The 25,088-nt window shown below is 36.1% G+C and overlaps 1 protein-coding gene across 7 annotated transcripts in view; it reads right to left on the bottom strand.

Annotated features, from left to right (window-relative positions):
• Positions 1 to 25,088, bottom strand: part of ANKIB1 (ankyrin repeat and IBR domain containing 1) — a 145,126-nt gene that overhangs the window by 62,753 nt on the left and 57,285 nt on the right. For all 7 annotated transcript variants that reach the window (XM_073898808.1, XM_073898805.1, XM_073898806.1 and 4 more), the window contains 2 exons: positions 18,768 to 19,068; positions 7,470 to 7,652 (listed from right to left, as the gene is read on the bottom strand). In XM_073898808.1, the coding sequence (XP_073754909.1) occupies positions 7,470 to 7,652; positions 18,768 to 19,068 (484 nt within the window). The remainder of the gene's footprint in view (positions 1 to 7,469; positions 7,653 to 18,767; positions 19,069 to 25,088) is intronic.

Genomic DNA, 25,088 nt, shown 5'->3' with positions numbered 1-25,088 from the left:
TATAGTACTCACTCCAGTATAGAACTTACACACTATGTAGAACATTACTTCTAAAAAATGTGTTCCAAGTTCAGACTTGGGATTCCAGGTACCTCTCCTGCCTCAGCAATGAGAATGGGTATTTCTTGATATTCCTAGTGGTGGCAACTGTATATTTCCTGGTGTTATTTCCTAAATATTCTTTTTATTTTTTAAGTTTTTATTTGAATTACAGTTAGTTGACATAGAGTGTAATATTAGTTTCAGTGATTCAACACTTCCTTATAATACCCAGTCTAAATGCTCTTTTATGGATTAGCTATCATTCTACTTTATTTATGCGAGCCAAATGAGATTTGATTCTAGATAGGTTAAAAAAGAGATCATATAAAGCAATCTACATAGATTAAGTTTAAAAAAATTCAGTTTTAAATTTAGGTTACAATGGAAGAAAAATAGTTCTTGAAGGAGAAAGACGTATTACCTTCATGAACACATAACATACTCACTCCAAAATCTCTGCAACAGAACTGTAATTAGGTCATGTGAAGCATTTCAATACATTGCTCAGTCCCGAGTGGGCACTAGCCCTCTCTTCTGTAAGAAGGATTAAAATGAAGGTGCCTTTCTCTTTCTTTTTGCAAAGATAAACTGCTTCTATTTTCAGATTAAACACAATCTAGCAATAACCTTCAAAGCAGTCAGTACTGATACACAGAAAGAAAACGGAAACTAATTTAAAAAGGTAAGAGCAAATAAAAGTACCTCTTTTGCATCAGTGCATACTTCTGCTACCAAAATACCACTGAAAAAATGTCACTGAAAAAATGTGAAAGAGCCCAACATACAAACTGTACCTCTTTGACTATCATGTATAAAGTGATAGCATCTTCAAAAACTTTCAGAAAAGACTATGACAAAGTATTTATGAAAGAAGAATTTGTTTTTATTTCTTTCCACAAGGAAAACGGCTTTCCCCAATTATATAGGTCAAACATACTTATTGTTTTTTTTTTCAAAATTTTTTATTGTTATGTTAATCACCAAAACATACTTATTGTTAAAAAAAGGAAAACGGGTACTCATTTACCCAAATGTATTAGTAATTGCTCTAATTTTAGAAGATGTGAAAGGCACTTGGAACAAAGAGAATTATTTCCAATTCCTCCTAATATCAATCTCTCATTAGCTGATCCATGAGCTTAGCCTGGAAGACAAAGTCTTAGGATTCTCAGACCTTTCCCTTTGTTTCAGTTTCTTTTCTTCTTAATCAGCTGTTCTCCCCTGGACTTAAGGCCTGGTCCACCCCGATCTGTAGTTTGATTTAAGAGGAAGGCAGCTGCTCTCACACAGTAGGCTAGACCTGCACGCCAGGGAAGCCAGCTAAGGCCATGTCTACCATATGCGTTCCCTGGCAGAAAAAGAGCCTGAGCCTTCCTGAGTTATAAACTGGGAGAGGAATTGGGAGGGGGGAATTCTTACGATGGCTTTGATAGCAACATATTGTTTGTCTTCCCTTCATTTACCCACATACAGTCACACAGTCTACTCCTACAGAGCCTGACCCCAACTAGGTCCAACATTCACTAGTTTCTCTGTTCTGCCTGTACAGGTTTATGTAAATTAAATACACTCTTCCCAGCCATCACTCCAACACATCACCTTGTTTTTATTTCCTTATAGCAGTTACCACTCTCACAAATTGTGTTTACTTTTTAACCTTATTTGTGGGCATCTATATCGATGCTAGAACATAAGCACCTAGAGGGCAGGGGCTTATCTTTGTTCTTCACTGTATCCTCAAGCTCCCAAAACTGTCTGGCAGAGCAGTCAGTCACTCAGAGTTTTGTTCAGTGATGGGATGAAAAATAGATTTTATCCATTTATAAGCTAATCTGAAGGAAAGAACTTAATTAAAATGCATCAAGAAGAAATTATAGAGATACAATATTATACAGTGTCCAGATCATTAACTGAATTGAGAAACTTAATTAAAATAGACACCTCGGGAATATGAATCTTTTAAACTACCTAATTATATAGTTTAATACAATTACATAGCAGGCCATGTAAAACTATTAGCATAGGCAGAATAATCCAAAAGTTGATCAGGGTCAAAGCAGAAGGTACAAAATGAATTTTAAAGAAAGTATTGTTTTTTGGTTTTATTTTTTTAAATTGTTATAAAACACACATTACTTAAAAATAACAATTTTAGGGGTGCCTAGGTGGCTGAGTCATTTAAGCATCTGCCTTTGGCTCAGGTCATGAACTCAGGGTCCTGGGATAGAGCCCCATGTTGGGCTCCCTGCTCAGTGGGGAGTCTACTTCTCCCTCCCCCTCTGCCTCCCCACCCCCACTTGTGCTTTCCCTCTCTCTCTCAAATAAATAACATCTTTAAAAAAAAAAACCCAATTTTAAAATGTACAATTCAGTTCAACAGTGTTGTACAACCACCACATGTATCTAATTCCCATTCTTATCATCCCAAAATAAAACCCCACCCCCATTAAGTAGTCACTCCCTAGTCGTTCCTCCTCCCTGACACTGGCAAACACCATTTACCTTTCTGTCTCTATGGATTTACCTATTCTGGATATTTCATATAAATGGAGTTACTTAACATGTGACCTTTTGTGTCTGCCTTCTTTTACATAGCACAATGTTTCTGAGATTGACCCATATTGTAGCATGTGTTAGTACTCCTTTCCTTTTCATGACTGAGTAATATACCACTGTATATGTATACCACACATTTTATTTATCCAGTCATTTGTTGATAGAGATTTGGGTTGTCTTCAACTTTTGGTTATTATGAAAAGTGCTGCTATAAACATTTGTGTGTAAGGAGCTACAAAAGTATTGTTTTTTACATTTTGAAATAATAGACCAAAAAAATCTAATATGGATAAAAACAAAACTAGAAGACTAGAAAAAATATAGGGGCATGTATTATAATATTAACATGAAAAAAAATTCAGAAGCCATAGAGGAAGAAAAATTTACATCTGTCAATATCCTAAGTGAAAAATGTGGGATACAGAAAAATACACAAAGTCTTCTTGGAAAGCATTAAGAAAACACAATCCATAGGGAAAAAAGCAAATAATCAATTCACAGAATAATCACATAAATAAATTCAAATAGGTACCATTTGTCTAAACTAGCAAAAAATAAAAACAATGATAATATCTAATGCTAGCAGAAATGGGAGGAAATTCTTTAATATTTAAATTATTTAATATTCTTAACATATATATTCTTAATATTCCTTAATATTCTTAATATTTAATATTCTTTAATATTCTTTAATAAGCTACTAGAAGAAAATAAATTGATATAATCTTTTAGGACAGTTTAACAGCATCTTAAATGTATATATTTCAAGATCCATCAAACCAATTTCTACAAATTTATACAGACTATACTTTTAAAATGTGTATATACATCCAGTAACAATAATGATGATCATGAATATAATAGCATACATTAGGTAACACACATAAGGACCCAGGTACTGTTCTAAGTATTTACATATATTAACTCATTTAAGGATCACTACAACTCTACAAAGTAGGGGCCATTAGTATCTCCATTTTAAGGAAGAAGAAACTGAAGCAGAGAGACTAAGTAAACTACTCAAGGTCATATAATAAGTCAGTCATGGGGGTAAGATATGAATCCAGTCAGTGTGGCTTTAGATCCATGTTTTAAACCACAATAATCACACAACTGGATAAAGATATATATGTAACAAGTAGATATTCACTTTAGCCTTGTTTTTAATAATAAAAAATATCTAAATTAATAGGTAAATGGTTGAAATATGTAGATCATATGTTCTGACTTAGGAAAGATGTTCATGATATATTGTTAAGTTGGAAAACTATTTTAGAGTTGGTGAGGATGTGGAGAAAAAGGAACCCTCATGCACTGTTTGTAGGAATGTAAATTGGTGCAGCCACTGTGGAAAACAGTATGGAGATTCCTCAAAAAATTGAAAACAGAAATACCATATGACCCAGTAATTCCACTACTGGGTATTTACCTAAAGAACTCAAAAACACTAATTTGAAAAGATATAGGCACTCCTATGTTTACTACAGCATTACTTACAATAGCCAAGATATGGAAGTAACCCAAGTGCCCACTGAGAGATGAATGGGTAAAGATGTGGTGTACATATACATACCTGATGGAATATTACTCAGCCGTAAAAAAAGGACAAGCTCTTGCAATTTTTAACAACTCTGATGGATCTAGAGGGTATTATGCTAAGTGAAATAAGTCTGACAGAGAAAGACAAATATCATGATTTCACTTATATGTGGAATCTAAAAAAAAACCCAAATGAATAAACGAACAAAAAGCAGAAAAACACCCATAAATACAGAGAACTAATGGTTGCCAGAAGGAGGGATGATGGGGGGGCGGTGGGCAAAATGGGCGAAGGGGAGTGGGAGGAACAGACCTCCAGTTATGGAGTGAGTCACAGAAATAAAAGGTACAGCACAGGGAATCAAGGCAATGATACTGTAAGAGCGTTGTGTGGTGACATGGTAGCAGTTTATGGTGACCATATCTTTGTCGTGAGCACAGCCCAACATACAAACTTCTTGAATCACTATTTTGTAGAACCGAAACTAATGTAACACTGTGTGTCAACTATACTTCAATTAAAAAAAAATCAAAAATATTTTAGTAGAACTCAATATACTATATGACCTTACTTTTGCATTAAAAATTCTTTATCACATATGTTTGCTTAAATCTGGTAGCACACACAAGAAACTGTTACCACTGTGGGGGCAGAGTCAGAAAGGAGGAAATTTTTTACATTTTTTAGCAATAAATGCTCATTATAACTTTTAAGAAATGCATGCAAATAGAAAAAATAATAATGGTAAAAAAATTATCCATAACCATGGTTACCATTTTGGTATACTTCAATTTTCTCTCAATACATACTAGTCTTTTCTATATAATTCGTATCAAACTATTCTGTAACTTTTTTTTAACTTAATAGTTTATTATAGTTGTATTAAGTTCATTTAGATCTTCAATCTATTGAAAATGAATACTATTATTTTCTGATTTACTCAGAAGTTAAGATAGTATCTTTGAGAAAAAAGCCTGAATATAGTCACAAATGTCTTTCAATTTAATCACATCACATTATTTCCAGAGTATTATTGTTCAACTGTTGTCTTCTGACTAAATTATTATATTATTACAGAAAATAGTTTTTATGTCTGACTCAAGATGATGGATTATGAAAAGGTAGGCAGTATAGCAAATACAGAAGTCAGAAGAATCAGGTTTAGCTCACTTTGATCCTGGTACATTATTCAACTACTTTCTGATTTATCTTCCTCACTTAAAAAAAGAAGGGAGCATAACTGCTATTGACCATTACTGTGTAGATTCAACAACCATGTGAAAGTGCTTAGGACATCGGCCACCTTTTCTATGTGTACTTAATCTGAATAAGCATTCCCATAAAATAACCTAACCTGAGAAACACAAAGGGTAAAGAAATATAAATTTCTGAATTCCAAGAAACTCAGTTCCTTTAACAATCTGGAGTACAGAAGTTCAAAAACTGTTGGGAATTCATGGGGAAAAAACCCAAACAATACAATTATTTTCTGAACACATAGAAACAATAGTTAGTATAAGTCCTTTTAGAATCAAGTTGGCACTGAACACGGAGGAACCAGAATAATTTTGGGAGGAAAACATTTATTGTGTCTTATAATTTACTTAATACTTCTATGGATGTCCACTGTGTCAGACACTGAAAATACTCTGTTGATTAAGGCAGTTATGATTCTGGCCCTCATGGAGTTGATAATCTAATAGGAAAGAAAAGTAAAAAGCGAATAAATACATAAAATAATTATAGCATGTGATAAGTGTTATAAAAAATAGGATATTATGGTAAAGAATAATAGAAGGAGAGGGACCTATTTGTGAAAGACTAGTCCAAGATTGCCTCTCTGAAGAACTACTGAGCCAGCCGAGAGAAAAACTGGGAGAAGATTTCTGATATAGGAAACAGCAAATGCAAAAGCCTCAGTGTACTCTACGTACTATAATTAGAGTAAAATGAGCTGGGGAGAAAGATCTGAGATGATGTTGGAGAGGTAGGTAGTGGTGAGACTATATAAGGTCTTGTATCTGAGCAAATAATTTGAATTTTATTCTAAGTACAATGAAAAGTCACTAAGTAATTTAAGTGATTTATATGAGCTAATTTAAGTTTAAAAATGTCTCTCTGGCTTATGTATACAAAATGGATTCTAAGGGGACCAAAACAGAAAGAAGGAGGCCAGTTAGGAAACTCAGATGGAGAGGGCCTTGGAAGGTAGGAGTAGAGACCAGGAAGAGTAAATGGACCTAGATTATACTTCTGGAGGTAAAACTGACAAGATTCCCAGACTGTTTGGACATAAGAAGTGAGGAATTGAGAAAGCTTGACCATTTATGCTTGAGCAACTCAGTATGGAGGTACTATTTATTGAAACAAGAAAGACCTAAAGGAAACCAAAGAACAATGTCCTGGAAGCTAAGGGAACAATGTTTCCCTAAGAAGCTAGTGGTCAGCTGTGTCAAGTGCTGCCGAAGAATTCCAGTAAGATGAGGAGAGAAAAGTACCTACTGGATTTGGCAACATGGTGACTCTTGATGTCCATGACAAATGCACTTCCATCTCAATAGAAGGGAGGAAAGTCACACTGCAGTGGGCTGAAGAGTGAATGGAAGGTGAAGAAGTCAGTTATGTATATAGACAGTTCTTAAATTTTGTTTTTCTCAGAAGATCCGAGATAGGGGGCTACAACTGAAGCGGGAGAGGGGCAGGGCTAGGGAAGAGTGGTCAAAGGAGAAATGGTTTTGTTGTTTTTGTTTTTTAAGATAAAAGTTACCAAAGCATGTTTACTGTTAAGAGCAATGCAAAAGACAGGGAATGATTGAGAAACGGGACTGTAGTTTTAGAAGAGTAAGAATGGTTAGGGCTTCATATCACACACCAGCCTCTCTATTGAAATGTAAGTAAACAGGGGTGCCTTGGTGGCACTTAAGCGTCCAACTCTTGGTTTTGGCTCAGGTCTGATCTCAGGGTCGTGAGATTGAGCCCTGTGTAGGGTGCCACACTCAGTGCGGAGTCTACTTGAATTTCTCTCTCCCTCTGCCCCTCCCCCTACCCTGTGCATGGGGTTCTCTCTCAAATAATTAAAAAAAATAAATAAACATAAGTAAACATATTTACATATGTTAGAGGATAGTTACCATTTCTAGGTTTTCTATCTGTATTTTCATATCATGGCTATGTAGACGACAGGGTGTTAAGCACAATGCAAAGACCACATGAACTGGATTTTAAAGTAGAAAAATAAAATTTAACATGAAAGCCATATAATAAGATTAGTACTTATGAAAAGAAAAAAATCCATATAATTTTTTTATTAAAGAAAACAATAAAACCGTACCTCTCGTTTGTCTAATGCAGCATATTCCGCTTCTATTTCTTCAGCTTCAGGATCTCGTGAGAATACCATTTGTGATTCCAGATTGAGAGCCAAATCTTTGTGGTGTTGCTTTTCAGCACAATCACAAGGAGTGTCTTTATTTTCATTCTCAGCAAACAAGTCTCCTCCATGTTTTACTAAAAGCTAAAAAAGATTTTTTCAAAAACTTGCAACCACAGATTTAAACAAGTTATTTCATGCCACATATTTGAAAAAATTAACAATATAATGAAACACAACAAAAACATAAAAGTAAGTACTTGCAATGACAAAAATTACTTAGATACCAGTGGCTTTTGATTTTAAGACAGCAATTCTTGTTTATTGGTATTAGGACGATTTCCTTTGGTTAAAAACAATAACAACAAAAGCCAATTTATTACTTTAAAAAGAAATACTTAAACATTCTGCCCAATCAAAAAAATAAAGTTTTACTTAAAAATAAAAACATTTTACGGTTACTCAATGCTTTAGATTTTATAAATTTCTATACATTTTCTTAAACAAGAACACTGCTGATACTGTTACTTTAACCACTAATGCCTGAATGCCTGACATGGCAGACAAAAGTTTTCATTTGTATCCTCATTATCCAGTCCAACACTGAACTGAAATTAGGATGAGCAAATCACTGAAGCAAAACTGTTTCCAACATTCCTCAAAATAAGTGATGAGAATAAGCGCTAATAACCAAGCTGGGAAGACACTATATCAAACAATCTTTCAATTTTTAAAGGTGGGATTTTGCCCAAAGAAATCTCACCTTAAAAATACATGAAAGAAAAAAAAATACATGAAAGTAAAAACAAAACAAAACAAAACATGGAAGAGTGACTTGACTTGTTACTACTGAGGTTTCCGATGGTTTTGCAAAGTTAAATATGTTGCTACTAAAGGCTGTCGGTTCAAATTTCCCTATTATGTCTGCAGAGACATTAGGAAGGACATAAATGCCACGAGGACCAAAATCTAGGACATAATCTACCTTAAAGAATATCCTGACAATTAGTCATGGAGCTGATTCTTTTATAGAATTCAGTCATGACCATAATAACATAGTAACAGCCACCATTTATTGTCTTCTAAGTTCCAAGCACTATGTTATGTATTTCAAATACACATGCTTATTTATAAACAACCCCAGGGACATTATGATGTCTCAGAAAAGTTAAGTAACTTGACCAAAGTTACCCACCTATTAAGCAGAAGAACTGGGATTCACACACAAGTTGGACCAATTTCTTACAACCATAACTGGATATTGTACCGCCACATAGAATAGGTTGATCACATAAATTAAAATAGGTCACATGCATCCTGGGTCCATGGTAAAGTTCTACTCAGATCTTACTTATGATCTAAATATGAATAACTTTAGTTTTCATTTTTTATGGCATCAAATAAAAAGGTAGTTTTCTTCCATATAATTTTCTCCCCTCCCTCCAATAAACAGAGAGATCTTCTTCTTATAAAGTTCCCTTATTGCTTTTGGAATTGGAATCCTTATGATTCCTCTATAGTCATCCCAAGAGGCCTGATGAAATAAGGGACTTCTATCAATGTCAGGGTTGAGAGCCATGGGTTAATTTGACAAGCCCAATGGATATGGCTTCAGCTTCTTGCTCAAGGCTGAGGGTATACCTCAGAGCTAAACGGTTAAAAAAAATTTTTTTTTAATTGTAAAAGCAAGCATAGAAACAAATCAAGAAGAATATGGCTAATGGCCACAAAGTGCAAAATATTTACTCTTTACATCTGGCCCTTTACAAAAAAAAAACTTGCTAGGCATAGCTCTAAGCAGTCACTGTTGCAGCCACATTCTAGAGCCTGAGGGCAAGGTCATATTAGATGCTATTTACCACCTAGAACCTCTCTGACAGTCAAAGTCTGGGGATCGGTAGTACTACCTGGGAGTTTGTTAGAAATGCTGAATCTCAGCATAACCACCCAAACCCCTCCCACGCCAGGCCTCTGAATCAGAATCTGATTCTGATGTTCGAGAGATTCTTATGCACATGAAAATTTGAGGGGTCAGTCGGTTAAGCGTCTGCCTGTGGCTCAGGTTGTGATCTCAGAGGCCTGCGATTGAGCCCCATGTTGGGCTCCCTGCTCAGCGGGGAGTCTGCTTCTCCCTCTCCCTCTGCCCCTCCCCCTGCTCTCTCTCAAATAAAGGAATAAAATCTTAAAAAAAAAAATCTTGATAAGCAGTGACCCTAGACTACTACATATGTTGCTGTTGAAATGGACATACTTATATGACCTAACATACTGAGATACTGGGGACTTGTAGAAAGTCCACAGACTTACCATACCTACAGCAGAGTCTATTACTGTTTTTAGCCTTTCTGCTTGCTCCACAGCTTATCCAATCCTAAAAGAGAATTAATTATTTGCTTCTGACTACTATGGAATTAGGAGAGCCAACTTCATTTTCTGGTTCTTTATTCAGAGTTAGTAGAAAATGATTTCTGAAATGCACACTGGGAAAGCTTTCAAAGCCATGATTTGATTTACTTTACAACAGGTATTACCACAGAAGAGATTCTAAATATTAGCGAACAAGATAAATCATCTTTAACTTAATGCCCCAGTCTTTAACAAAAGGAAAGACAACAAAATTTAAGAGGTTGTGCCATTCTGGAATATTGGTAAGGGGAACCTTCTTAAAAGGATATGCTGGAGTATAGACTGCATGCTTTGGCGTTTAAAAAAAATGGGTGTGTGAAGAGGGGATGTGTGAGAAGTCCTTGTTGAGAGTCACTGTTGAACATACTTGGAACTTGGGTGAGATTTCTTGCCTTCATTGATAATCTGTCTTTGAAAGGGGTCCTCAAATGACTAGAGTGGAGGTGAGGGGACTACAAAGACCTGTATCTCATTGCTGCAACTGGCACCTGGAGAGAAACTCATAACTGGTGATGAAATGCAGGGTCCACGTATGCAGCATTTGTTTCGGCAAAGGAAAATCAGCATTGTGTACCTTGGGCACAGAAGCTAGCTAACGGCAGTAGTGCTTGACACTGGAGCAGTACTTAAAAAAAGGGCTTCAGTTTACTGACATTTGGGGCATGAAGTTGGGAACACCAATAAGTGAAAGATCTATTAGGTAGGGATATTAGTGAACCGGAGGCTGCAAAAGTCAGGTGTTTTGCTTTTATATAATAAGGGAGTTACATCTGGTTCTGAAGAGGTAGTTTTTAAATGCTTCAACCAAAGCATTCTAACTATCACTTTCCTCACTCTCTTAAAGGAAGGAGAACTGAATATTCAAATGTGATTTTTAGCCTCTCTGGCACACTCAGTGGTACATAAAATGTTCTACCTTAAAAGAAACATCCAATTATCACTATCTCAACACATCTGTTCATTTATTTTGCCTTACTTTGTTTCCAATCTCAGAGAAAGAGGGGTAGGACAGCCCCTAGTACGCAAGACAAATCCCTTCCACGCCTTTGATCCATAATCTAAAGAGCTGGGACTCTGGACAAATCAATTAACTTCTTTAAGTCTCAATTTACACAGGTCCATCTATAAAATGAGGCTTATATAATCCTGAGAAAAGATGTTACAAAACAAGATGACTGCTGAAGTCTGTTCTAGTTGAAAATTACCATTTCATCATCTCTATTTCCTGTGTGACCTTGAGCACTCCATTACCCCTCTATCTTCACTCTCTGACTTTCTAAGGGCTCCTGGTACAGGCATTCTTCATCTTAATTCTGTTATCCTTCCAGTTACTTTCCTAATATTTTCCTTTCTTTCTCAGCCACATTTTTCAAATTAGTGACTGACACCCACTGTCTCTCCACTTCCTTAGCCAAAGACTCAATTACTCCGAGCAGTCTGACGTCTACCCTGACCATCTCACTAAAACAGTATTTCTGAAAATCATTAGTACTCTCAAATTCAACAGCCTTTCTTAGTCTTCTAATTGCTTTACCTCTTTGCAGCATGTCACATGACTGATTACCTCCTCCCCTTGAAATCTTCTCTTGGCATCCCTGATAGTATTATCTCAGTTCTCTTCTCTGCTTTTTCTATTTGCTTTATAGGCCATTTCTTTTCAGTCGCTTTAAACACAGGCATTCTCCAAATGGGTGCTGTGACTTTAACTCTAATTTTTCTATAATCTAAAATCTTTTCCTTGAATTTCTCATCTCTACCTTATCTTGTTTTTAGTTACCAACTCCATGCAGAAGACACTCAATTCTAAATCTATATTCTTTACTCCCAAACAACTAGTACTAATTTTCAATAGCCTGAACACCATTTCATGCAGCTCATCTAAGACCTCAATCTCCATCCTTCTAAATGAAAACTCAATACGGTCTCCCTTCCTTTCAACTAATTCCTTTACCTCATCTCACTTTTTAAATGTCTGTTAATTGTCAGCAGGCTTTAAAGTGACCCAGGTTCAAAACCATGCTCATTCTACTTAAAAATAATTTATTTTACCCTAAGTACAAACGATAGCAGATTGTTATAGAAAATGTGAAAAACCAGTGAGAGAACAATTATATCACCTAAAGACAGCCTCCATTATTTTTTTTAAATGCACACATTTTACTTTTTTAAGTAAGCTCTAGGCCTAATGAGGGGCTTGAACTCATGACCCTGAGGTCAAGAGTCACGTGCTCTGTGCTCTACCTGCTCTGTGCTCTACCAACTGAAACAGCCAGGCGCCCTTAAAGCCTCCATCATTTTTTCTTTTTTTTTAAGATTTTATTTATTTATTTGGACAGAGAGAGACACAGCGAGAGAGGGAACACAAGCAGGGGGAGTGGGAGAGGGAGAAGGGCTTCCTGAGGAGCAGGGAGCTTGACGTGGGGCTCGATCCCAAAACCCTGGGATCATGACCTGAGCCTGAGCGGAAGGCAGACGCTTAATGACTGAGCCACCCAGGAGCCCCAAAGCCTCCATCACTTTTAACCCTCAGTCTCCCCTGCTTTCTTGTATCAATTGACCAAGTCACAAAATGCTACCAGGTCCTCACAATGTCCTTGCATCTGCCTTACTCTTTCCGTTTCCAATACCACCACACAAATCGAGGCTCTTTATCAGTTCCTACCAGAACCATGCAATAATCTCATGCCTATCACTCCTTCTACTACATTGGTTTTCAACCTTGGCTGCCCACTGGAATCATCTGAAGTTTCAAATACTAATGTCTGAGCTCCAACCTTAGAAATTCCAATTTTATTGATCTGAGATATGGTCTACACTACAGGATTTTTTTTTTTTTTTGTGCAGCCATATTTACAACCACTATTCCAGTACTGTGTAAGAATCATCCGGGTAGCCTGATAGTCATATTGGGGGGAAGCAGGGTGGGGATGAGATATATGTACTTTTTATAAAAAGTGTTATGATTCCATTGTAGGTGTCCCACTGACTATGCTCTAAGCCAGGGCTTCTCAAACCTTAATGTGAATATGAATCACCATGGGATCTTATTAAACTACAGATTCAGGGGGTGCCTGGGTGGCTCAGAGGTTAAGCATCCAACTAGATTTTGGACCTGGTCATGATCGCAGAGTCCTGGGATTCAACCCCACATCAGGCTCCCTGCTCAGTGGGTAGTCTGCTTCTCCCTCTCTCTCTGCTCCTCCCCCTGCTCTCTCTCTCCAAAATAAATAAATAAAATCTTAAAAAAACAAACCTACAGATTCAGATTCATTTGGTCTGGGATGTGGCCTGAGATTGTGCATTTCCAAGAAGTTTCTGAATAATGGATGCCAATGCCAGTCTGAGGACCATCCTTTGTGTAGCAAGGCTTCAAGAAACAGTTTTACAAGTACCTCATTCAAATCCAGTGTACATAACAACCATTAGGCTAATCTTGCTATATTTGCTTTCATAATAGTACTTCTTCAATCAAAAATATTCAATGGCTCAATTTGCTATAAATAAATTCCAAATTCTTGACTTTGACATTTAGTATTTTCTACTTGGTATGGCCTCTATCTTCATTTTAAGTCATCTGTCTTATCATTCTTCTGCAAAATACTTTAACCCGCATATATCTGAGACCTAGGACAACGATTCTCAAACTCTGACACGTAAACAAATAACGAGAAGGACTTGCTTAAAACATTTTGGGAGTCTACCCCCACAGGTTCTGATTTGGAATCTGGAGGCCTGCTGGGCCCAAGATTTCATATTTATAACAAGCTCCCAGGAGTAACTGATGCTGCAGGTCTGAGGGGCACATTTTAAGTATTCTCCTCCAAATACTGAAATCTTACCCACTCAAATCATACTAGTACCCATGAAATCTTCCAGGATAAGTAAAATTAAAATGGTCTTCCTTTCCCTTCAATGCCTATAACATTTACTGCCCAAATAATTAATATAGCTTTAGCATCATTAACATTTTGCAGGCAATAATGAAGTCATAACTTTCTTGAATAAATATTAGAAAACTGAGGCTCAGATAGGCAAAGTTACTAAGTTGTTGAGCTGGGACTACAACTTCTGTATTCTTTTCAGTTTTAAAACTCCAGGTGCTAAAAACACAATATAATTAGGTAAAACTCTTCAGCCTGACCTGTGAATGGTTTTTATGGCTTTTCATCGAAGTGTGAAATGCTCTGATAGCTGCCAAAGTGTCAAATAGGCCTTATGGCTGAAAAAGGGAAAAGTGACTTACCACCTTTAGTTTTCTAGTGACCTCTATTTGATCTGACAATAAGCAGCTACACTGAAAGCTTTGAATAAGCAACTAGGACAGGGGTGCACAGGAAATATCTAAGATAATGCTCATTTTAAAAAATGCTTTTCACAAAGAATGAAACACTATCAAAAGCAAGAACCTCTGCACATCAACCATTTATTGAATCACTATGACAGAAAAAGACTAATATAAATAAAATAAGGCTTAATGACGAGGCTGGCTCTTAGGGAAGTTGGCCACAGGGAGAAAAATCACTGGGATTTTAATTGGGCCATGCTAATAGACCTAACCTACCATTCTTCTCCAAAGTCCATCTGTATTCCAAAGAAATAGAAAAACAAAAACTCAGCAACTAAGAAAAAAGTGTATTATTTATTGTACTAAATTCTTGTAAGATTTGTTTTAACAGAGTTCCATTTTTATGCATTGGGCATCTATTACACAGCATTTTTAAAATGTCTGTATAATTAAAGCATATAGGACTTGCTGCATAAATGTTATTTTATATATTTAAAGTAAGCTTCTGAAGTGTGGAGTCATCTTTACTTTCCTCTTCCAATTCTTTGCATAATACAGGGGTCCAGTGCAAACTGTGGGCCAAATCTAGCCTGATGCCTGTTCCTATGTAGTCGGTGAACTAGAACTACTTTTACATTTTTAAATGGTTGAAAGAAAAATCAAAAGAATATTTCATGATATGTGGAGATAAGAAAGTCAAGTGGGAGTATCCATAAACAGTTTTATCAGAACACTGCCATACTCAATTGTTTACGTACTGTCTATGGCTGCTTTCAGGCTACAATGGCAAAGTTGAGCAGTTGTCTAAAATATTTACCACTTGACTTTCACAGAAAAAAGTTTGCAGACCTTTGAATGATTCTTTCAAATATGAAAAAATTAGAATTAGGCTTAATTTATAGTTTGTCTTTAATAAATGTTTAACATATAAGCATTTTTAACTTTCAAACAATTGCAGCCCATTCCTCTCTGTGTTACTTTTATCTCTTAAATAATTCTGAATCATTAATATTTGTGAAACGCCAGATTTTCCTACTTAAGTTTTTTTTTTTTTTTAAGATTTTATTTATTTATTTGACAGAGGGAGACACAGTGAGAGAGGGAACACAACCAGTGGGGGGAGAGGGAGAAGCAGGTTTCCCGCCGAGCAGGGAGCCCGATGTGGGGCTTGATCCTGGGACTCTGGGATCATGACCTGAGCCCAAGGCAGATGCTTATACACCAAAGTGAGGATTCAACATCAGCACTTGGTGTTAGAGAGTGGTCAATAGAGATAAATAGGAGGGCTGGCCAAAAGAGAAAAGGAAGAGCTCTATTATGCAAATGAGTGGCATGAGTTTGATGCAAAAAGACAAAAACAAAGACAAAAAAGGCCAAGGTAAATCCAGGTATCAAGATTAGATATAGGTAAACTGATGGCATCAGTAATAGAAAAGAGGCAGTCACGAGGAGGAGCTAGACGATAGAAAGACTGAGTAGTTTTTGGTATGTTGAATTTGACAGACTCTTGGAATATCAATACAAGGAAGTCAACTAGGCAGCAATATAACACAAGGAACTTCAGGGCCAGACATTCTACTGCAATAACCTATATGAAGCTACTGATGCCTTCACACCTGGAAGTTTCCAGAAGAACTTCATAATTAAGAGGTTTTTGCTATGTTATATACATATATATTGTGTGCGTGTGTGTGTGTGTGTGATATGTACCGTTAGCTTACTATGGAACACAATTACTACAAGGAGAAGGGGAAGTTTTAAAGTTAGAACCATAGAAGTGAAATATTAACTTTAAAACTTCCCCTTCTCCTTGTAGTAATTGTGTTCCACAGTACTGTTTAAATTATTAAATGTACATATGAAAATTGTCACCGATGGGTTTACCAAGTCTGTCTTTAAATGAACATACAGAGAAAAACATTTTGAACAACTAGAGAAGGCATATTTCCACAGATATAAGAGTAGAAACAAAAAACAAAACAAAACAGGTAGGCCTTAACTATGGAATAAAGTAATCAATCTAGCCTTAAAGCCTATACACTGAAAATGGGATATATTTTATAGCAATCAAAGATCAACAGAAAATTAGTGTTAAAAGAGGTCTTTTGGAGATAGTTTTCTTTTGGATGGCTGGAACTGATAATCTCAAAGAGCTTTAGTAGATAGTCACGGTGAAGACCAAGACTAGAAACCAGTACCCTTTTTACCATATTATCATCTCTTAGCTTTATGAAAAAATTAATAAATACCTGATAACACTCTTTAACTCAAGGAGTATGATACCACATGAAGATATCTATAAACTAACACTGTAAGAAGTGCAGTTATTAGGTTCTAAATTTCAATGCATTTATTTTATGCACTAGTATTAGGAAACACACTAAGACCTCAGGAAATTAATTAAAGTCCATTTCCAAGGAAAACTCTTCTAGTTTAATGAAGAGTAAACATTATCAAAAGTCAATCAAGGCCTAAGGCTGGGTAAGTGTATAGTCAAGTATACGTAAGAGATTAAAGATAACTTTATACTTTATATAGGTAAAAGGATATGCTGGAATTTGTTGAGGAAAACTAGAATAAACGCAACTAAGGTATTTATAGGGCTCTATTTGGGATGTTTCATTAAGTGAAAGAGCTCCTCTGAATACAGAAAAAAGAAAAGTTACCAAATGGTGTGGTTTATAAATGTGATATGCTGACAGACCAAACAGTTAAAACATATACACACATTCATTCACACAAAGCAAATCATCAGGCCTGTCAATTCAGAATAAACCTAGCACTAATTTCCTTCACTGAGCAAAAAATAATACCGGTAAAAACACTGCACTCAATTTTTGGGAACAATTTAATAAGCATGTCACTGTAAACATATTTCAAAATCAACAAGTACTAAAGCAATGCTTATGGAGAATTTTTGGAAGCAAAATATTAAAGCAGCAAAATAAGAAGATTATTACTATTATTACTACTATCAAGAATAAGCTATTTTCTACTCTAACTCATTTGAGAAATATGATGCAACCCCATCAATAACCACTTCAGCAGAAATTCTTTCACAGGAGGTGAGCATAGAATATACAAAAAGATTTGTGTAAAAAGCCTTAGGAATTCTACCGATAGGCACCCCGTACTCCCCAATCCTAGGACATCCTTCTATCACACTGTAAATCAATGTTAGAAAGCATTGCTTAAAAAAATAGTTTTAAGTTAATGACTGTCACTAACTTACTAGTGGGCAAAGGTGACACGACCTTAAGAGATAATATGACTACGATTCTAAAAGATTAACCAGTATCACAAATAATAGCAATAAACTAAAGATAAGATCAGAAGGATTTTTAAAATAAAAAGAACTGTCACTTCAGATACACTAAAGAAATCCTCTAAGGGGCTATAATCTTTTATTTTTTGTTTATTTTATTTTTTTTAAAGATTTATTTATTTATTTGACAGAGAGAGACACAGCGACAGAGGGAACACAAGCAGGGGGAGTAGGAAAGAGAGAAACAGGCTTCCCGTGGAGCAGGGAGCCTGATGCGGGGCTCGATCCAAGGACCCTGGGATCATGACCTGAGCCGAAGGCAGACGCTTAACGACTGAACCACCCAGGCTCCCCTAAGTGGTTGTAATCTTTTAAAATGAGTAAATGAAAGACATTCATATGTCTAGTATATTTATCAACTTAGAAGTATAAAATATATATGAGTAACATTAAAGAAATATTAAATTTTCAGATACATATTTTAATCTGATTAGGATCACTGCTCTTCCATCAAAGTCTACAGTTTTGGTAACATAGATACTCTGTGATCCACTCTATAATGCTCCCCACTCACACTTTAATATATCTATAAGAAAGAACTTCTATGAGTAAGTATAGATTGATATGAATGTAGTTGAAAAAAATCCACTCTGTTGTATGTACTGATGATAACATGAAGAGTAAGGATTTCTTAGTTAAGATCCTGTATTATATGGCTGATTTTATCTAAGCCTATTGTTATATATGAAATATATAAATGGAAAAATTCAAATGCATTAACCTTAACATTAATGCAGACTAAACAGAAAAACCAGCACATTTTAAATTACAAAGTTTTAAAAGACCAAAATAAATATATTCATTAATACTTATCCCTTGCTCAGGGAACTGATCAATTCCAGGTAGCATGGCTGTAAGTCCCACTTGCTAAGATTTGCCATACCCAATATGTATAAACTGGCTTCTACAAATCGGCCAAAAAGTAGAACATATCTCTACTAAAACCCTTACTCTAAGTGACAAGTGTTTAATTGATGACTGTTATCTTCAGGAATGTTAGCCAATTTTTAATTGCTCTTGATTCCATTTTTCCCCAAGGTGGACTGTTTAACTATGGGTTTCTTTTTAATCTTTCCCCAAGAATGACTTTATTTAATAAAAGGGATCCAGATTCTTTTAGAACCACAAAGAGGACAGAAAGGACTAAAGTAACGGTTAAGACAAGCAAAGAAAACTCTGATTATTACGTATTACCAAGACACAAATTTTACAGAATGAAGAACACTAAAAAACAAAGTTTTACCTCGACACAGGTTTTCATGCCTGAGGCAGCAGCATAGTGCAGGGGTGTGTTTTTTTTGTTATCAACGGCATCAATAGCTGCTCTCTCATATTCTCCTTGGTCAAGTTTTGCTCCTTTCCATTTTAAGATCATCTGCAGACAATCTGCTCTTCTGAAATCATCTTCTGCGGGCCGTGCTAAGCGAGGATGAAGGGCTCCTTCAGATATCATAATTTGAGGTCCCATACATAACAAATGCATAGATGTTTCATTGTGCACATTCCGTTTATTTGGATTTCCATCTCTACCAAAAAGAAAAGTCCTAAAATGGTAAAGGAAAAAATGAAAACCAGAGTCTCCTTGTCTTGAAATAAGAACACACAGAAGATAAATTTAAAAAATAAACTCTACTTCTAAGTTGTTAATAAAATGTCTATTGAAGTCGTGTTTCAAAATAAGACGAATGACTAATTCGTACAGTTATAAAAAACTCCATTCTAGAACAAAATACTAAGAAAAAGAAAGCTGAATATCTTTATGGTATTTGCTAATAAAAGAAGAGGGACAGAAAAGGGAAGAAAAACAGAGGAGAAGTGAAGAAAAAAGGAAGGGGCAGAGGGAGGAAAGGAACAGGAAGGGCCACGTGAGACTCATATGTCAATGACATGAATGTCTGAGGGTACATTATCAAACATTCCACACCAGCTTTTATCTTCTTTTCTTTATTGTTCTGCTCTATTTCTCTTAGTTACATCTTTACTTAATAAAGATGGTGACAATTAATATAAGACAGGAAGTAGTGCATAAGTCTAGGACTAATTTTTAAATCTAGAAATAAATTTTTCTACCTGAAAGTCATTGGCCAGCACTATTTACACAGTGTAATACTTTTTGAGGGGAGTAAGTTGTGGTCAGTTCTAGAAGACCAAGATCTAATTCCAAAGTGGTAGCCTTTAACAATGATAGGTCTAGGTGAGCTCCCTTAACTAATGCCAAACCTAGATCTGACAGTTAGGCCCAACTCCCTAATACATCCTTGACCTAGGATCACAGGATTAATAGTTCAGCCAACTCAGTGGCTATAATAAGATACTGGAAAATGAGTTGAAAAAAAAAAAAAAACCCAAAAACCCCTGCTATAATACAGTCAGTCTATACTAGAAAACACACAAATACAAGTTGAGGAATAGGAATATAAGCCCCATGTCTGAAGATGAGTGCCTACATTTACTGTGGAGGGCTGGTATCATTTGCATTTCTATGCCCAAGTACAGAACAGCAATGGGAAGGCAGCAGAGCCAAACTCTAACCCCTAGGTACATATGGATTGAGTTTAGGTTAGTTTTAACTTAGACATATGGGTCTGACATAAAAAACTGACCATAAAGGAACTAGGATAGACTCTTTAATTTGAATGAGTTAGCCAAGCCGGAAATCTTTTATGAGAAAAAGGTTGAGGAAGAGGTCCTAAGGCAGAAAGTCCCAGACAAAACTCTAGATTTTTCCTGTTCTTATCAGTAGGGTCCTCCAAAACCAGGCTATTAGGTTTTTAGCACTACATTGATTTGAACTGTCCTGAAACTAGACATGAGGTCTCTGAAGCAGAAACAAATAAATTATTACTTATAATAACTAGGTCAGTTCCTCATACCTCAACTCTTCCCACCAGAAATTGCAATTAAAGCCAGATCAGACATCATTCTGTGTACTGGCATCTGCACTACAGGTGAGTATGGTACGCAGAATAATGCCTCCACCCCAAAAAGATCCATGTCTTTATCCCTGGAACCCATGAACATGTTACCTTATACAGTAAAAGGACTTTGCATGTGTGATTAAGTTAAGGTTCTTGACATGTGAAATGAGCCTGGATTAACCAAGTGGGCCCAATGTAATCACAAGTCCTTCCTTTTAAGAGGAGGATAGGAGGGTCAAAAGTCCAAGAGAGAGTGGAAGATGGAAGGAAGCTAAGCTGTTTCTTTTAAAAAATGGAGGAAGGACCCACAAGCCAAGAAGTGCAGGCAGCTTTAGGAAGCTGGAAAAGGAAAGGGAAGGGATTCTACCCTAGAACCTCCAGAAGGAACGTAGCCCTGCTAACACCTTGAGTTTAGTCCATAGGAACACTTCAAACTTCTAATCTTTAGAGCTTCAATATAATAAAATTTGTATTAAGTCTTTAAGTTTGTGGTAATTTGTCACAGCAGCAATAGCAAGTTAACATAGCCAGGAGCCCTGAAAATAAGATTCTGGAAGGATTATATAGCAGACTCCTCCCCTCTGGAGCGTAAACAAAAGATCCTAGGGAAGATCTTGGGTTCTTACCTTTGAAATGTAAACTATATCTCTAGGGAGATGAAAAGACTAGCATCTCTGAGTTTTACGATTTAGGGAATGTCTCCATGGTCTCAAGTCTTACCCACTCTTCATAACCTTTCAGATGTAAACTTATCTATCTCTTGGGAGGTAAATCTCTCTGGAGTTTTCAATCTCTATTCAGTCACTGTTGAACTTCCAAAGCTTCTCTTTTAGCCCAGGTCTCAAGTTTCAGTAAAATTTCCTCAGAAAGCCCTAATTGTACATATTTTCTCTACAACCCAACATAGCCTTTATGGCCTTCTGATCGCCACGTACATGTGTAGGCTCTTCATTGCTTGCTCTGCTGTTTGGTTTCCTAGAAACTGACTGAGACTATCTAAACAAACCCAGTCCTATATAGAAGTCTCTTTACACTATGTTTCCCCCTCCAGTTTGGCCACTCCCTTCTTTGTCTTCATAGAGCATCATAATTATATAATTCATTACACTGTATCAGAGTTACTTTCTTACATATCTGTTTCCTTCTACCACTTAGTTCATAGGTTTCTAAGGCAGGATCTATATCCTGTTCTTTCTAAAATCCTCAACATACTGTCAGGTACACCAATTTCTTGCTATAACTTGGACAAGATGAACTGAATACACTTTACTCTTATGATCTAGATTGGTGACAGCACTGGGGCTCTCTCAAGATAGCACTCTAGATCTCTCAAGCCAGCAGTGTAGTAGAATGATCAAGAACATGACATCTAGTATAGACTGCCAGGCTCATATCCTAATTCTGTCACTCTTTATGTGATCTTGGGCATAATAAATAGCTCCTTAACAACTAATAATACATGGTTCATATCCTTTGACCAGGTAAACCTACTTTTGAGAATTTATCCTAAAAGAAGTAACTTAAAAGAAATAAAAATTTTGGGGGTGCCTGGGTGGCTCAGTTGGTTAAGTGTCCAACTCTTGACTCTGGCTCAGGTCATAATCCCAGGGTTATTGGACTGAGGCCCATGTCGGGCTCCTCCCTCAGCAGGGAGTCTGCTGGAGATTCTCTCTCCCCCTCTCCCTCTGCCTCTCCCCCCCTTGCACACACACACACACACGCACAAACTCTCTCTCTAAAATAAATAAATAAATCTTAAAAAAAAAGAAATAAAAATCTATAGGAACAATGACATTCAATATGGTGTTACTTTGAATAAAAAAATTTGGAATCACTTAAATGTCTGGTTTATAGGAGAAATGGGAAACAAATCATAGTATATCTATAAAATAAAAAATTATAAAGTCATTACAAAGTCCATGAATGTTTACAGCTCAAACTAGAAGGGAACACAGAATAATTCAAACAGTTGTTTAAAGAAGGCAGGAACATGGGTAATTTTGTTTGCTTATATGACCATAATGTTGCTTAATAGTTAAAAAAAAAAAAAAAAAGGAAAACATACAATATTTTCCCCATGCCAACAACTGTTGATAGTATGTATTTATAATGGTTGAATTATAGTGGGATTGTAGTGGATAACTAAAATTAAAATCATACTCTAAAAATGTGTTCAAAATTAAGACCTTTCCTAGGAGGCATTAAATTAACAAAAATGATTTCATTTTCTTAAAAATTTAATTTAGGAAGAAATTATTAAAATTAATTCAGATTCTGTAAGATCCTGTGTAAACCACTTTTATCCAGCCCTTCCTGTTCCCATTTTCAATAGATCATTTATTCTCTTTCAGTTTGTTCAGGAGATCTCAGGTCCTTTACACCAAAGGATTTAATGCAAGTTGGAAAGATGTTGATACAGAAAGAGCTCTCTCTTTCACATATTAAACATTTCCAGATCCTCCCCAAGAAGAGATAGATAATTTTGCATATGTTCTCATATCCAATCTGCCAGACTCTGATTAATGAAACAAAAAGTTTATTATTCTCAAGTTAAAATATTAAAATAGTCTCTTTATACATATTTACTCAGGAAAGATTCTTAAATTTATTAGACATAATACCACACCTGCATAAACATTTTGTGCTAAAACTATAAAAGTTGGATATTCTAATTTTATTGATTCATATTACTTCTTTTCTATCACCTATTTAATATCAAAAGTAGAGTCTTCCTTAATGTACATGAATGCATAATAGAATAATAACTAGTTGATATGTAAGTTTTAGATAGGCCCCTCTCTGTAACTATGTCGTAATTATGAAGTGTATTTTACTACTTGCATAGATTAATTTTGGAATAGGAACAGAAGATAACTAGTAGAAAGATGGAGTAAGAAAAACATTAGCTTAGAAAATAATCCCTTTCATTTGACCCTACTGACCTATCCAGGAGCCATTTGTTTTCTAGATTCTTTACTGTTAATTCCCAAATGGCCAGTTTATCACTGCTACCTCTATTTCTTCTGTAATCTCCACTTCAAAATGATCTATGCTTATCACAGCACTGAAATGGCACTCTTCACATCCCCAGGAATTTCCTAAGAGCTAAATTCATCATCATTGTCCTTAACTTTTGCTTTTAGCTTGAAATAGTTAACTTTTCACTTTTTTTTTTTTAAGATTTCATTTACTTCAGATAGAGCGAGCGACAAGCCGGGGCGGGGTGGGGGAGAGGAGGTGTAGAAGGAAAGGGAGATAAGCAGACGCCCCACTGAGCAGGGAGCCCGATGCGGGGCTCAATCCCAGGACCCCAGGATCATGACCTGAGCCGAAGGCAGACACGTAACCAACTGAGCTACTCGGGAACCGCTGACTATCCATTTATATGCTGACCTTTCTATTACCTTGGTTTCCATAAGTACACACCTTCTCAAATACCTCTTTTTTTTTAGCACAACTTCTCTTTACCCATGGTAACAGCTCCACTTCTTAACCCCTTTACTGGAAGAAAATTCAGTTCTGAATCCATTTTCCTCTTCATACATATGCCCTCCTTTTAGAGAGCAAATCTATTCTCATAGCCATCTATCTTTCAATGGTTTCTATGAATATACTTTGTAAACTATAAAGTATTAACAGAATCCAAATTATAGACAATGGTGGTGGAATCATGATTCTCTTAAAGGTCTTCTATTATTACCTCTGTGATAATTGTTAATGCTCTATCAGCCTGTCTGAGTTCTCATCTGACCTCTAGACCATATTCTTACTCCTTATAGGCCCCTTTCTCTTGCATATTCCACTATCATCTCATATTCAACTGAGCTCCCTCCAAAATAAGTCTGCTCTGCCACAGCCTCAATTTCTTGCCATCAACACTCTTATTCTCTCAGTATTAACACATACATATACCTTCACTTCCTTTTAAATCTTCCCTTTCATGCAACAAGTACTGCAGTTGTTATTTGGCAGGTACTATTCTAAAACTTAGGCATATTGTGAAGAAAACAAATTAAGTCCCTGTCCTTATGGAGTTTACAGGCAAGGAGGGGAAGGACAGGAGAATTTCAATCCTTTAAATCCATTTAACCCATTAAAAGAACTTAATAACTCCTAAAATATAAGAGTCAAAAAACAGAAATCAAGAATTAGGAACTCTATTACTTCTTAAAGCTTGATATTAATGTATGTTCTAATGAAGGTTTTATATTTTATTTATAGTATAAGGCAGGCCTCTTTCATTTCCAAAGAAGCAAAAGAAGCTACTCTGTAAAATCTAAGTATTATAATTTCCATTTTATTTTTTTTAAAGATTTTTTTATTTGTCAGAGAGAGAGAGAGCACACGCAAGCAGGGGGAAAGGCAGGCAGAAGGAACAGCAGGCTCCCCACGGAGCAGGGAGCCCAGCATGGGACTTCATCCCAGGACTCTGGGATCAGGACCTGAGCTGAAGGTAGACGCTTAACGACTGAGCCACCCAGACGTCCCATAATTCCCATTTTATACATGACTTTCCAGAAGATATAACTAAAAAGTATCCCAACTAGGACACAATGATTACAAAATCTAACAGTCTTCTTGCTACATTAAGTAGTAACTATTTATGAATATGGATTTAGTTTCTCATGAAGGAAGCATGAGGTGTG

The sequence above is a fragment of the Callorhinus ursinus genome, unplaced genomic scaffold (genome assembly GCF_003265705.2).
Source record: "Callorhinus ursinus isolate GAN/ISIS: 27379988/994484 unplaced genomic scaffold, GSC_fseal_2.0 scaffold12, whole genome shotgun sequence".
NCBI classification, from domain to species: Eukaryota; Metazoa; Chordata; class Mammalia; order Carnivora; family Otariidae; genus Callorhinus; species Callorhinus ursinus.
Note: the sequence above shows the minus strand (reverse complement) of the source record. Positions and strands in the feature narration are given on the sequence as shown.